The sequence below is a fragment of the Mauremys mutica genome, chromosome 1 (assembly GCF_020497125.1).
Source record: "Mauremys mutica isolate MM-2020 ecotype Southern chromosome 1, ASM2049712v1, whole genome shotgun sequence".
NCBI classification, from domain to species: domain Eukaryota; kingdom Metazoa; phylum Chordata; order Testudines; family Geoemydidae; genus Mauremys; species Mauremys mutica.
In genome coordinates this window covers 79,188,145-79,202,389 of record NC_059072.1, presented here as the reverse complement: position 1 = coordinate 79,202,389, position 14,245 = coordinate 79,188,145, and the positions used below count along the sequence as shown (strand labels likewise).

Below are 14,245 nucleotides of genomic sequence, written 5' to 3'. Positions count from 1 at the left end.
ACCTGGTTCTGGGAAAAGATAGAAATGAGACATTGAGCATGTGGACAGGACTGGGCTGATAGCAATGATGGCTGCTTTCTTAGAAAGAACATAAACTAAATATCCGTCACTGGAAAATGTTACTGGTTCCAATGCAATGTATTGTGAGGGTCCTATTCTGTTTCATGTAAGCATTTCTCAAGTACTAGCATATGCTGTACGGTACTTCTTTGTGGAGTGCCAGTTTCCTAAACTGTTCTCAACAAGGCCTATCCAAGTACCAGGACACTTTATTATTTATCATATGTATTTATTTTTATTGTTAACAATACCATTTTTAATATGGAGGACTGTGTGGAGTCAAGACTTCTGTGTTCTAGTCCTAGCTCTCCCACAGACTTGCTGTGTGACCTTATGGAAGTAACTGGTCTGTACCTCAGTTTCCACATCTATAAGAAGTGGAATAGTGCTCAGTTAATGTTTCTAAAGTGATTTGAAATCACAGAGAGAAAGCAGAATCATCTCAGGTCATAAACATCACAAAATAATTTGATTTATTAAAACTAATTTGGTTCTGGAGTTGGCCTCTGCATATTTCTTATTGTGAGATGAACCCACTGACACTGTTGAGCTTCAGAAATCTGCTGGAAAGCAGCACCCACTGAAATTCCTCAAACACCCTCTCACAGCTCTGAATATTTGGATCTGAGGATATAAAAGGGCTATGTAGAGCTAACTACTTCAGTTCTTTTCTTACCACAGCCAGTCGATAAAAAGTTCTATATACATATAAATAAAAAGAAAACAAGGGAAGAAGAATTGGGACTGCTAAGCAGGAAAGATGGGGTGGAGATCAATCTAGGAATGGTCCAACACCTAAATAAATACTTCACCTCAGTTTTTAATAAGGGTAATGAGGAGTTTAGGGATAGTGGCAGAGTGGTTAATGGAAATTACTATATCCAAGGGGGAAGTCAAACACAATCTGCTTAATGGGACTAAATCAGGAGGCCTGGATAATTTCCATCCAAGAATATTAAAGGATCTGGCACATGAAATTGCAAGCCCAATAGCAAGGATTTTTTAATGAATCTGTAAACTTGCGTGTTGTGCCCTCTGACTTTAGGATTGCTAATATAGGACCTATTTTTAGGAAAGGGGGGGGGGAAGTGATCTGGGAAACTATAGGCCTGTTGAAAGACAAAATAGTTAAGGACATAGAGATAAACGGGAATAGGGATAAAATACAACATGATTTTACAAAAGGTAGATTGTGTCAGACCAACCTGATCTTTTTTTTTAGGAGATAACTGATTTTTTAGGGCTGGTCTACACTTACCTTGCAGTCCGACGCGGGGAGTTCGACTTCTCGGAGTTCGAACTATCGCGTCTGATCTAGACGCGATAGTTCGAACTCCGGAAGCGCTAGGTCGAACTCCGGTACTCCACCGCGTCAGGAGGAGTTGCCGGAGTCGACCTGCGAGCCGCGGACTTCGCTTCCCCGCCGTCTGGACGGGTAAGTTTTCGAACTAGGGTAGTTCGAATTCAGCTACGTTATTCACGTAGCTGAATTCGCGTACCCTAGTTCGAATTAGGGTGTGTGTGTAGACCAGGGCTAAGACAAAGGGAATACAGTAGATCTAATCTGCCTGGATTTCAGTAAGGAACTTTAATACAGTTCCACATGGGAAATTATTAGTTAAATTAGAGAAGATAGGGATTGATATGAGAATTGAAAGGTAGATAAGGAATTGGTTAAAGAGGTGAGGGTGACTATAGCAGGTCATAGTGAAAGGTGAACTGTCAGACTGGAGGGAGGTCACTAGTGGAGTTCCTCAGGGATCTGTCCTGGGCCCAGTCTTACTTAACATTTTTGTTAATGATCTTGGCACAAAAAGTGGGAGTGTACTAATAAAATCTGTGGATGACACAAAGTTGGGAGGTATTGCCAATACAGAGGAGGACTGGAATATCAAACAAGAAGATCTGGACAACCTTGAAAACTGGAGTAATAGAAATGGGATGAAATTTAATAGCACAAATTGCAAGGTCATGCATTTAGGGACTAAAAAGATTTTTTGCTATAATCTGGGAATTTATCTATTGGAAGCAACAGAGGAGGAGAAAAACCTGGGTGTATTAATTGATCACAAGATGACTGAGCTGCCAATGTGATTAGACATGAAAAAGTCTAATACAGTCCCTAAGAATCGTCAGGTGAGGTATTTCCAGTAGAGATAGGGAAGTGTTTGTACAATTATACAAGACATTGGTGAGACCTCATCTGGAATAATGTGCAATTCTGTTCTTCCAAGTTTAAGAAAGAAGAATTCAGACTGAAACAGGTGCACAGAAGGGCTACTAGGATGATCCAAGGAATGGAAAACCTACCTAATGAGAGGAGACTCAAAGAGCTTGGCTTGTTTAGCTTAACCAAATGAAGGCTGAGGGGAGATATGATTGCTTTCTGTAAATATCAGGGAGGGAGAGGAGTTATTTAAATTAAGCACCAGTGTTGATACAAGAACAAATGGATATAAACTGACCACCTACAAGTTTATGCTTGAAATTAGACAAAGGTTTCAAGCCATCAGAGGAGTGAAATTCTGCAACAGCCTTCCAAACGGAGCAGTGGTGGCAAAAATCCTAACTGGCTTCAAGACTGAACTTGATATGATTATGGAGGGGATGGTATGATGACTGCCAATAATGGCATGTAGCCAATCTGCGACTGCTAGTAGCAAATATCCCCAGTGGCTGGTGATGGGACACTAGATGGGTAGGGCACTGAGATACTACAGAAAGTTCTTTCCCAGGCATCTGGCTGGGTTCACAGAGTCCTAGAGCCTGGGCTCCACCCTGAGCCCAGGTTTCTACACCGTAATTCAACAGCCCTTTAGTCTGAGCCTTGCAAGTCCAAATCTACTGGCATGGGAGGTGGGGAGTCCGTTAGCACCCCTGCAGTCACTGGCCAAACAACAATCTGTAACCCACTAACTCCCTCTTTTTTTCCTATGACTGCAGCGGTGTTAATGGGCCACTCTGCCTTCAATGATCCCTTACAATAACTACTTATGTTAAATAATCTGTTCCACCTTGCATTTTGCTGTGACCTGAGAGTTCCTTCCCCAGACTTGAAGAAGAGCTCTGTGTGGCTCAAAAATTTGTCTCTCTCACCCACACAAGTTGGTCCCATAAAAGATATTACCTCACTCACCTTGTCTCTCTAATATCCTGGGGTCGATACGGCAAACTATACATGTTCCTGCATCAAACAGTTATGTGAGTGTTCTATATCAGGGGTCAGCAACCTTTCAGAAGTGGTGTGCCGAGTCTTCATTTATTCACTCTAATTTAAGGTTTTGCGTGCCAGTAATACATTTTAACGTTTTTAGGTCTCTTTCTATAAGTCCATAATGTATAACTAAACTATTGTTATATGTAACGTAAATAAGGTGTTTAAGATGTTTAAGATGCTTCATTTAAAATTAAATTAAAATGCAGAGCCCTCCGGACCGGTGGCCAGGACCTGGGCAGTGAGAGTGCCATTGAAAATCAGCTTGCGTGCCGCCTTTGGCACGTGTGACATAGGTTGCCTACCCCTCTTCTATATTCTCTAACTCATGTGAATTATGTTTCAATCTGTTTTGAATCAAAGAAACATTAGGATAACAGACTACTTAGAACAACTTCATTTTTTTCTATTTTACTCAACAGCAATGAAAATAAGTGAGCAGTCCCAGTCTAAATGGTCATGTGATGTCATTTGTGATGATGTCATAAGAACTAAAGTAACAATGAGAGAAATTCTGGAAGTTTGAATTTGTGCACTGACTAGCAACCACTTTCAATGTTTCATCACTTCGGCAAACCTGGAGAAGGTACCGTCTGATTTGTAATTAGTTTAAATATAATTTTGAGATATACTATAATTGGAGGTCTGTTTTTAAAAGGAAATAGAGCTTAGATCCTGAAAACCACTGTCTTCAGAAAAAGGAGTTTTGTTTCCGTACACATTGGTAGTTCTTACCTGTACGTTTATACCCTTCTTGTATAAAGACAGTGGAGTAGAAGTACAAGTGGTGACAATGGCAGAAGTTGGGAATGACTGCTATTTCTATTTTTATTCCACCTGCATAAAGGTAAATATTGTAGAATGTACAGTGGTTTGCATCTTTAATTTTCCTGCTGTAAGGAGGAGTTTATAGTTTGAACTCGTTAGTCTCTAAGGTGCCACAAGTACACCTCGTTCTTTTAGTTTGAACTTACGTCTCTTCTTTATATACTGATGTATATGTCACTCTGTGTGTGTCTCCAGACATGTATATTTGACACACACATAGGTCCTGATTTTGAGAGGTGATGAGGACCCACAGTTTCCATTCACCTCAGATTGATTTGTGGGTGCTTATTAGTTCTGAAAATCGAGCTCACACTCTAAAGGGGTTTAATTCATGAAAAATGTGCACTGTGTAAGGTGGACTTTTGTAAACACTACATAAAGATCACTCAACACACTTCTGTTTCATTTAAACAACATTTTTATAACCTGTGATAAACAACATTTATAAATTTGTTAGACAACAGGAGCGTTGCCTGGTATTGATAGTGTGACTACCTGACTTTCTTTCATACTGCTTTTTTGAAATCACATCATTCCTGATGTTATCACCCTTTGAAGAAGTGCTTGTGAGAATGGGCCCAATAGGCAAAGTCAATGGGGTGATGCAGAAGTCTATGTTAGTACTTCCAATTGCAGGATTAGGACCTTAGTGAATAGGTTTTACTTTCAGTACAAATCCCTAACATATGTTACCAGTCTGGCCAGCTGCAGTGATTTTATTTAATAAAGTAATGCATTTTTACAGACAGTACCCCTTGGCCCTATTATAATTAATGTATTCTATGATGCTCTGAAAAGAGGAGTAAGTGGTATTAAAATTCACAGATGTTACTAAATTAGGAGGTGTTCTCAACTCCAAAAATGTTAGAGGAATAACAGAAAGAAAATAAAATGAAATTTAACCTGGACAACTAGCTAACACAAGAGCGTTTAAGTAGTATGCATCATACCACTCCATGCTCCCAAGTGGTGAAACAACATCTATAAGACTGCATGTAGTGGTGGGCACTTCAGAACCAGAAAGATATTGACCAGCTGGATGGAATCAAAGGAAGAGAACAAAATGATTAAGTAGCTGGAATGTTTGATTTATGAGAAAAGATTAAGGGTCAGTCTCTTAATCTGCTAAATTTACTTTGTGCTGCATAACACCAGCTGCCCCGATATCCCTGCTGTAAGGGTGAGGAAAGAGTTGTGTTAGTTGGTGACTGGGGCTGGCATGGGGGATGTGACTGAGCTGAGCTTCTCTAAGCCTGATCTCCTGCTTTCTTAAGCCCCATTATAGGCCTTACACTAGCTGTGGATGTTAGAAAATGCCCCCTGCTACTCGGCTGGGGCTGAGCAGCAGTCAGCTTCCTGTGACTGCCACTGCTCACTACCTCTGAGCATAGCTCTTACGTAGTGGAGAATAGGGTACTGAAAGAATAAAATCTATGTAGTTTGCTTACTGATCACTACGGGAGACTTATGTTAACATTTGCTAGTATCTGAGAGCGGTATAAACAATAAGGAGGGTGAGGAATTGCTTAGGGTGATCCAGGAATATAAATAGGAGTAAAGGGATAGAGCTGGGAAATAGAAATTTAGTTCAAATATCAGGAAAATAGTAATACCCAGTAGACTGTGGAATAGTCTCCCAAGTTCGTAAGTAATGGGAGCCCCATATCTTCAGGTATTTAAACTAAATTGGACAAAGCGATTATGGCATAATTCATGTGACATTAACAGGACCTGATTTCCCCCCATTTACACTGGCATAAATCAGTAGTAGTTCCATTGAGACCAATGGCCTTTTCTCCCTCAACCATATAGGCGTAACTCCCATTGGCTTGGGATTTTTACCTGTGTGGCAGAATTGGGCATAGTGGAGCTACACTAGCATCTGTGAATCAGGTCCTAAATTTTTTCTGTTGCTTGCAGGTATGTAGTCACAACAATAATACTGTGCTATACAGACTAGTGTATTGTCCACTTTGTCATTAATAAAGAAGATATAAACCAACTACTGATGCATCTAACATGATACACCTTTGACTTGCCTTTTTTCTGTGTTAGGGTTCCAAGTGCCGATTCCGTCACTGTGAAAAAGCCCTTGGCAGTGAGATTGTGTGCTCGTTATGGAGAGAGGGAAGATGTTCACATCAGCTTTGCCATTTTAGACATATGGAAATACAGGTAGATACGTTTCTTGAAGTACACTCATTCTTAAAGCAAAACTGACCCTCACTTCTGTTAAACTTCACATCTGACACCCAAGTTCATATTCAAATATGAAGACCTTGTGGCACCCAGATACAAGCTTCCCCCCCTGCCCCAAGTCCATGGCTAGCATGCACTGCAAGCTTTAAAACTTGTATTGATTCAAAGTCAGTCACTGGATATTAATTGCTTTTCTGATTTTCCTTTCATAATAATAATATCCTTTTTATAATAAAATAATAAAAATGTAATACTTTGGACTTATACAGCAGATTTCATCCAAGGATCTCAAAGCACATTACAAGTATGAATATATTTAGTTTCACAACATGCCTGTGAGGTAGGTATTATTATCCCTATTTTACAGATAAGGAAACCAAGCGCTTGTCTAGATGAACAGTTAGTGCGCAGTAAGTGCGGGAATAAGTCTACCTCACATTAGTGTGATGCACGCTAACTATCCATGTGGACTCTCCTACCACACACTAAGAGTTCTCTAGTTCACTTTTTTCTGTTCCCATTTCAAAGCAGAGTAGATCAAAGCACATTATGGAACTTTTAATGTGTGGTAGCAGTATCCTCATGTACAGTAAGTGTGCTGCACACTAATGTGAGATAGATTTACACCTCAACTTGCTGCACACTAACTGTTCAAATAGACAAGCCCTGAGACACAAAAATTAAGTGAATTTGGGGTATTTCAAAATTAATGTTTTTTTCTAAACATCTCAGAAAGTCTGTAGCAGAGCCAGGAGTAGAATCCATTACCTTGATTCTGGTCTGACACCATTATAACTCCATTGATCTCAGTGAAGAAATTCCTAATTTACACTGTTGTAAAAGATCAGAATCAGGCTTCATGTATCCTAGTCCTATGCCTTCACAACAATACCATATTTCTTTTTTTTTAACTGATATTTGGTACTAATCAGTGTTCCATCCATTATTTTTTGTTGTTTGTTATAATCATCATATCTAAAAACTGTACCTTTTTTATTTTTCCCATAGCAAAAATACAACAGAATTTCATGTTTCTGGGAAACACAGCCTTTAGGCTGTGTGAGGATCAGTTGTGTCTTCCATCATAGCAAACCTCGTAATATAAATGGACTTTTTTTGCCACCTAGTAGCAGTGAGTAAAACTATTTTCTCAATAATTTGCACATTGAAATAGGTATGCTAAAAATGTATTGGCCACTTCTAGTGTTGTTATAAACCTTTTAGGTGAAGAAAGACAGCATTGCAGATTGGGTGGAATATGATCTGAAGTCAAGGTTAGTAAAGGACTTAATGATTATGTTTGACTAGGGTTCCCATAGGAATTTCTTTGGCCATTGTGTTAAGAATGTCTGTAGGTAACAGTTACATCAAAGGTGATGTACTGAATAGCAACTCAAATTTTAATCCATTTGTCTCACAAGTGAAAAATTATACACTGTAACATTTTACATGCTGTGTGTATCCTTGATGTGCTGAATGACAGTCATGTGAGGCAGTGATTTCTGTATAAGCAGTCAAATCTAGTTTGAAGAGTTTGTGTTATAGGAAATCCCTGTACTTTTTACTACCTCTGTAAAGCTTTGGGCCTTGCTAACATCCACTCATCCACTTCCAACTACATAATGGCCTCTTCACTGACAGTGAGGTCTCTTCAGGACTTCACTCAAACACAGGAGCTGAATGTTAAAGCAGTACAGTACTTCACAGCATATAGTATTCATTTGGGGTCATTTATGCAGTCACAATTTTAGAAGAATGTATACTGTACATTACTGCATGGCCATGATTCATTGGTTAATCATACATGACTAGTGGATTGCAACTGTTTGGGCAGTAGTTATACCTTCTCTCACTATCCTTTTCAATTTCCCCCCACTCCCTCACGTACATACAAATCAAGTAAGCCTTCTAAAACAACATCTGAAATAATCTATTCCATCTGTGGAAATGATCTACTGATCTCAATATAGAAAGAAATAATCAAAATTTTTCTCCTTCTCTCCTGTCAAATGCTGGCTGTTTTGCTCACATTCCTGATACAAATGATCTAATTTATATATCTGAAGAGGGTGAGGGTATGTAAGAATTTCTCACTTATAAGTTCAAAGCAGGTAACCAGCCAAATGTCAATATAAAAATAAGAACTCATCTTCCTGTACCAGTTTCACAGCATCTCTTGGCATTTGGGAGACCACTGTGTTTTCAAAGTGGGGTTCTGGCTGAGTGGAAAACTTTTTATTTTAAGATTCCATTCAGTAATGGAGCAAGTAATTAGATGTTGATTAAATGGTTAGCTTTGCCAAATGGGAATGTTTCTGAGACAACTGCCTCATAGTTACAGTGAACCAGAGAGTTAGAATCTATGTAAGCCTTTTCCTAGTGTAAAACACAGCATTCACAGTGGCCACAACATGGTGTATGCTACTCCAGAAATTAAAATACAATGAACAGATGAAATAGGAGAGAACTAATTTCTTCCCTTGCAAATACAGGCTAGCTAAGTAAAGATAAATTTTAGATTCCATCAATTGCCTTCAATTATTAAACAGCTGAGGTGGGGAAGGGAGTTAGTGCATAGAAACTGTGGTGATGAAAATAGAAAATCTCAAAATGAAGGACAGATTAGATTTACCAGATAGGAATGGCAATAAAATGTTAACAAAAACCAACACCTACAAACATTTACTATTTCATATTTTGGTTTACTCAGGATGTTTACTATTTTTTATTATTTTTACTATTCATAAAATAATGAAAAAGTTTAGAAACCTAGGCAATATTTTAAAAGAAAAAGGTTCTTTGCTGGGTGTGATGTCACCAGCAGTCTATGATGGGACATCAAAAGTCAGGGAAATTTTAAATGTCATATGTATGAAATGGCCCTCATTTGGAGACAGTTAAAAAAATAATTTCTAATGTTGCATCATGTGTGCAAGTCACTTTCAGGTGTTTTACCCCCTTAATTGACTTCAATTAAGTCTTTCAGGCTGGGCACGTGGGGATGGGGTTAGGGAGAGAATATGTGAAGCAAATACTTCTTAATTATGATTTCTCTTTTACTCTCTGATTTCCAGAAATCTAGACTATTTCTGGAAAAATGGCTAATACTTTTTCAACCCTTCCTAAAGCAAAATGAAGTTTTGCCTGAGTTAGGTCTTCAGGATTGGGATCACCATGTATGCACATCCAGACTCTGAAGCCAAAGCTACTGCATATGATATTCTTAAAGACAGGGGCGGCTCTAGCAATTTCGCCGTCCCAAGCACGGCGGCACGCCGTGGGGGGCGCTCTGGCCGTCGCCGGTCCCGCGGCTCCGGTGGACCTCCTGCAGACGTGCCTGTGGAGGGTCCGCTGGTCCCGCAGCTCCTGCAGACGTGCCTGCGAGAGGTTCACCGGAGCCGCCTGCCACCCTCCCAGAGACAGGCAGAGCGCCCGCTGCGGCATGCCGCCCCAAGCACGTGCTTGGCGCGCTGGGGTCTGGAGCCGGCCCTGCTTAAAGAATACAAAGTTGTATCTTGTGGAATAGGTTATTTCAGTGTCCCTCTTATAAATCTGTAAACCAAGAAAAGTGACTGTAGCCTTAAGGCAAAATATTAAAGACCAACTCAACTTCATAGAATGGGATAGTGTCAGTGAATGTGTCACTGACCCTACTGACTGAGGTCAACATTTGGATCAATATGAACGCTAAAGATATTGGGCTCATGCTGAAGGCAGTGGAATAATAACTTCAGTGGGAGTGTTATGCAGCCCTTAAACAATACATGTCTGATGAATTTTCAGTTCATATTTGACTTATGTATGACTCTAGACTTTTATAAACTACTTTAATATGTATATTAAACACATTAATATATACTAATTTGCAAAAAAAATAAATTACAACTTAATAGTTTCTCAATAATTTAGATCACTACTGATCATTATAGTGGTGTCACATTAACATGGACTATCATGTGGCCTATTTCCAAGCATAGTGATTGGACAGGCATTGGCAAAAGGCTTCAGTTTTGTGCCAGAAGAATAGGAACAAAGAAAATGTAGCCTAATGGGGGGAGTTCTTTTCTGTCCGTGAGACAAATCTAACTAAAGCTGAATGCAGACTTTGCCAGAGCTATCTATTTCATGGGAGTGTGTCCAGTGCGTACTATACATGATGACATGTGTGCAAGCCAAACACATTATGGTGCACTGAGCAACCCATGAAAGACTTAACAAAGGAAGCTCTGTTTTTAGAATAACAATTGAAAAAGCATACCAAATTATGGATGAGAGTGCAGCTTGGAAGAGCTATTAGAAAGTATAATTTCTAAACTCATAGGTGATCCACAGCTGGATGCACACGGTGGCATTAAATAGGGAGCTTTGTTCAATGGTGGAGTAGGGTTTCCTCTTACCAACAGTGCTTCCGGATGTCTTTGGGAGAGCAGGTCATTAAATATTACAAACAAATCCAAGGCTTGGCATCCACACTGCATATTGACCCTAAGTTTAGAATTTCTTGACCTGGGCTGCAAATCTGGGGCTCCACACTGCAATACTCAGTCCCAAGTCAAACCACTGTTTCTCAGGCATCCTAGTGCCCTCCGCAGCTGTAGCCACTCCAGCCCCTGGTTAGTGTTGCAGTGTGGGAAAACTTGACTGTCCACCCCACATGTTACAGGAAGTTGTCGCAGTCTGCCAAGTTAGCAATAGATCTTGCCAAGCCTGTTTCAGCAAACAGGCAAAGCATCCATGAGATGCTGGTGGATGTTCTGTAGGTGGTTTCTGACCTACTAAAGGTGCCTGATGGAAGAGGAGGATGATACAGACATGGAAGAATCATACTGGCTGATGCTTCTCACAACTCTTACTGTAGCTGGTGATTCCCCCCATGTAGACCAGAGCTTCTGGAGCAGGAGCCCAAGCACAGACTGGTAGGATCACATCATCATGCAGACCTGGGATGACCAGTAGTGGGTCCAGAACTTTTGCATGAAGAAAGTTTTGCATTTCTGGAATTTTTTGAGCAGCTCGCACCTACACTCCAGCATAAAGACACGCATGAGGGCAGCCATACTGGTCCAGAAGTGGGCTGCTATAATCGTCTGCAGCCTGATTACCACAGGCTGCTACAAGTCTGTTGCTAACCAGTTCAGCATTGAAAAGTCAACCATGTGTAAAGTGGTCACAGAGGTTTCAGGCACAGTCAGGCATGTGATTTACCCAAAGGTGGTGGGCATAAACAAATATCCCTTAAGTAATTGCTGGTTTTAAGAGAATGGGGTTTCCAAATTGTGCCAGGGCCATTGATGGGACTCATGTGCCCACAGTTTGACCTCCTCAAGGAGTACATGAGTGCATAAACTGCAAAGGGTTCTACTCCATTATTATGCAGGCCCTAGTGGACCACAGAGGCTGATTTATGGACACCAGTGTGGGCTGCACTGGAAAAATTCATGATGCCAGGGTTTTCCGCTGATCGGGAATCTACATTCATGGACAGGTTGGGACATTATTCCCACCAAATGACATTGTCATAAATGGAGTTACTATCCCCACTGTTATTTTAGAGTATCCAGAATAACCCCTTTTTCTTTTGCTTATGAAACCATATTGTGATAAGAGTCCCTAGAAAAAGAAGGTTTAGTTACACTCTGAGTATCTGTGGAATGGTGGTTGAATGTGCATGTAGCAGATTGAAATCCCACTGGTGCTGTTTACAGACACATTAGGATTCCAGCATCATCAATGCTGTCTGTATTACTGTGGCTTGCTGTGTTCTTCACAATCCCCCATTAGCAGATACATACTGCTGCCTGTAGCTTGCAATATATTTTGCATTGGGTAATAAACTGGAAATCCCTCCCATAAACTGGAAATCATTCCCACCCCTATATTAATAATAACAAACATGGATCCAGAAACTTACCAGGCTTCTGCCTCTTGTGTTTCTGATGCCGGTTTCATGGTGGACAGCTCTTCCAGAGAGGCATCAAAAAGTTCTTCAGAGTAGGGACCCTGAATGTGCTACAGCTGCTCTGGGGGACTGGTCTGGGTACAAGAGTCACTTGGGCAGCTTCAGCCAGCACTTGCTGGCTCCCTTTTAGTCCTATACTGTATTTGGGGGTGAGAAGGTTGCCCTCCTGACTGACCATAAAGCACTGATGGCTCAGTGCTCAGTGCAGTACCCAGCACCTGGTCAAACTCCTTGTAAAGGTGGCAGGATGACAACGAGTTCCCAGAGATCCAGTTCTCATCCCTAGCTTTCCGGGAATTGGTCTTGAACTGCTTAATCTGCTCCCTCCACTGGTCACTGGTCCAGTGAATCCCCAGCACTGCCAGCTTCTTCACTATTAGCTGGTATATGTGCTCATTCCTAGAATTCTTGTGGAAATTGAACTGTTTGCACACCTTGCACCAGAGATTAAGCAAAATGGGGTGGTGCTCCTGTGACCAGCTAGCAGCACACTTGGCAAAAGACTTCTTTATGGCGGTGACCATTACAAATGCAGGAGATGGCTCACTCTGCTTGCAGCTCAGTGGGCAGAATAAAAGGAAAGGTTAAATGCTGAGCAGTTGCATTTGAACCAGGAGTCAATTGGCCAGTCTTGGGATAGGAAAGACAAAGGACATTGTCCAGGGGGTTGGTGGATTCTCAGGACCCAAATCTGGGGGGCCCGGGCCTGAGCTTCATCTACAATGCAAAACAATGGAGTTTGGGCCAAAGCTTCTGTTGGAGTCAGGCTTGAATCCTCCATTCCTGTGGGATCCTGGGGTTTGGACAGAGTTAGACAGAATTGTGTGCAGGTGAAGAGGGATTTGGGCCTGAGCTAGAGCCCAGGCAGTGTAGACATGCCCCTAAAAAGAGGCAGGAGTAGGCAAAGTTATTTATACTTCCCCATACACACACCAGCCAGAAGAGATGGCCAGCCACTGGAAGGACTGTATGCTATTTCCTACTCAGGGCTGGTGCAATAATGTGTTATCCTTGCATGCTGAAAATCTCTGGGAGGCACTGTGTGTCCCTGAGTCACTATGTCTCCCCATGTTCCTTCTGCTGTGGAGACACATTTCTGCCAACCTCCTTCCCAGTACAGTGCCTAAAAGACACAGTTTGGCAATTTGTGGCTTTATCAAATACTATTATGATTTCAAATGTATAACAAACTGATCAGAACCTGATTTTGGTGATGTAGAGTCTTATTAACAGACTGAACTTCATGTACTTTCCTATAGATGCCACACTCCAAAAGGAAGTTCAAGAAGGAACTCTGCATCCTGCCCACACTCAAGAACCCTTAAAAGGTCAAGAAAGCATTTTAAGACCCATTCATCCTCCACTGATCATAAACATCAGCCTGGAGGAGGAAGAGGAAGAGGAAGAAGAGGAGAACTGTAAATATGACTTTTTTCTGAAATCTGAAACTAAAATGGATTTTCTCAAATAATTTGCAAAATGGTTGCCAACAGATTTTTGGCTGTTTTCAACAATCATGCCATTTTTGAGGAAAGATGTCAAATATTTGAGAATAACCTCATTACAACTTATTTTATAAATATCTTTATTTTATTGTACAAAACACAGTAAATGTAGACTCTCATCAATAAACTTTCAAAATATCTAATATCTATTTTTTTCTTACTGATATAATTCAAATACTCTTTTTTCCTTAATTAGAAATGGATTCAAGTGCCACAATTCACATGGCACTGAAATACAACAATTCAGATCCAGATCCAGACTCTCTCAAAGTTCAGGGATGTTCAGACTTATTTGGCTCCATCTGTAATTTAAATGACCATTTTACTCATTGAAAAGGTTCTTTGATTTCTCCCAAAACTCTTAGATTTATCACTGTATAGGTTTGATCAGGATGCTAATTTCATTTTGTGCTTTAGCTTTAACAAGAAACATGTTAGCTGTTGCTAGGTGGCATTTAGTTGAGAATGTAAAGTATCTGC

At 40.6% G+C, this 14,245-nt stretch overlaps 1 protein-coding gene across 2 annotated transcripts in view; it reads left to right on the top strand.

Moving 5' to 3' along the window:
- The window catches only part of C1H12orf50 (chromosome 1 C12orf50 homolog), a 38,821-nt gene that overhangs the window by 2,620 nt on the left and 21,956 nt on the right, over positions 1-14,245 (top strand). For both annotated transcript variants that reach the window (XM_044980198.1, XM_044980209.1), the window contains exons 2-5: positions 3,697-3,860; positions 6,158-6,277; positions 7,310-7,433; positions 13,520-13,678. In XM_044980198.1, coding sequence (XP_044836133.1) covers positions 6,266-6,277; positions 7,310-7,433; positions 13,520-13,678 — 295 coding nt within the window. In that variant the 5' untranslated portion in view covers positions 3,697-3,860; positions 6,158-6,265. The remainder of the gene's footprint in view (positions 1-3,696; positions 3,861-6,157; positions 6,278-7,309; positions 7,434-13,519; positions 13,679-14,245) is intronic.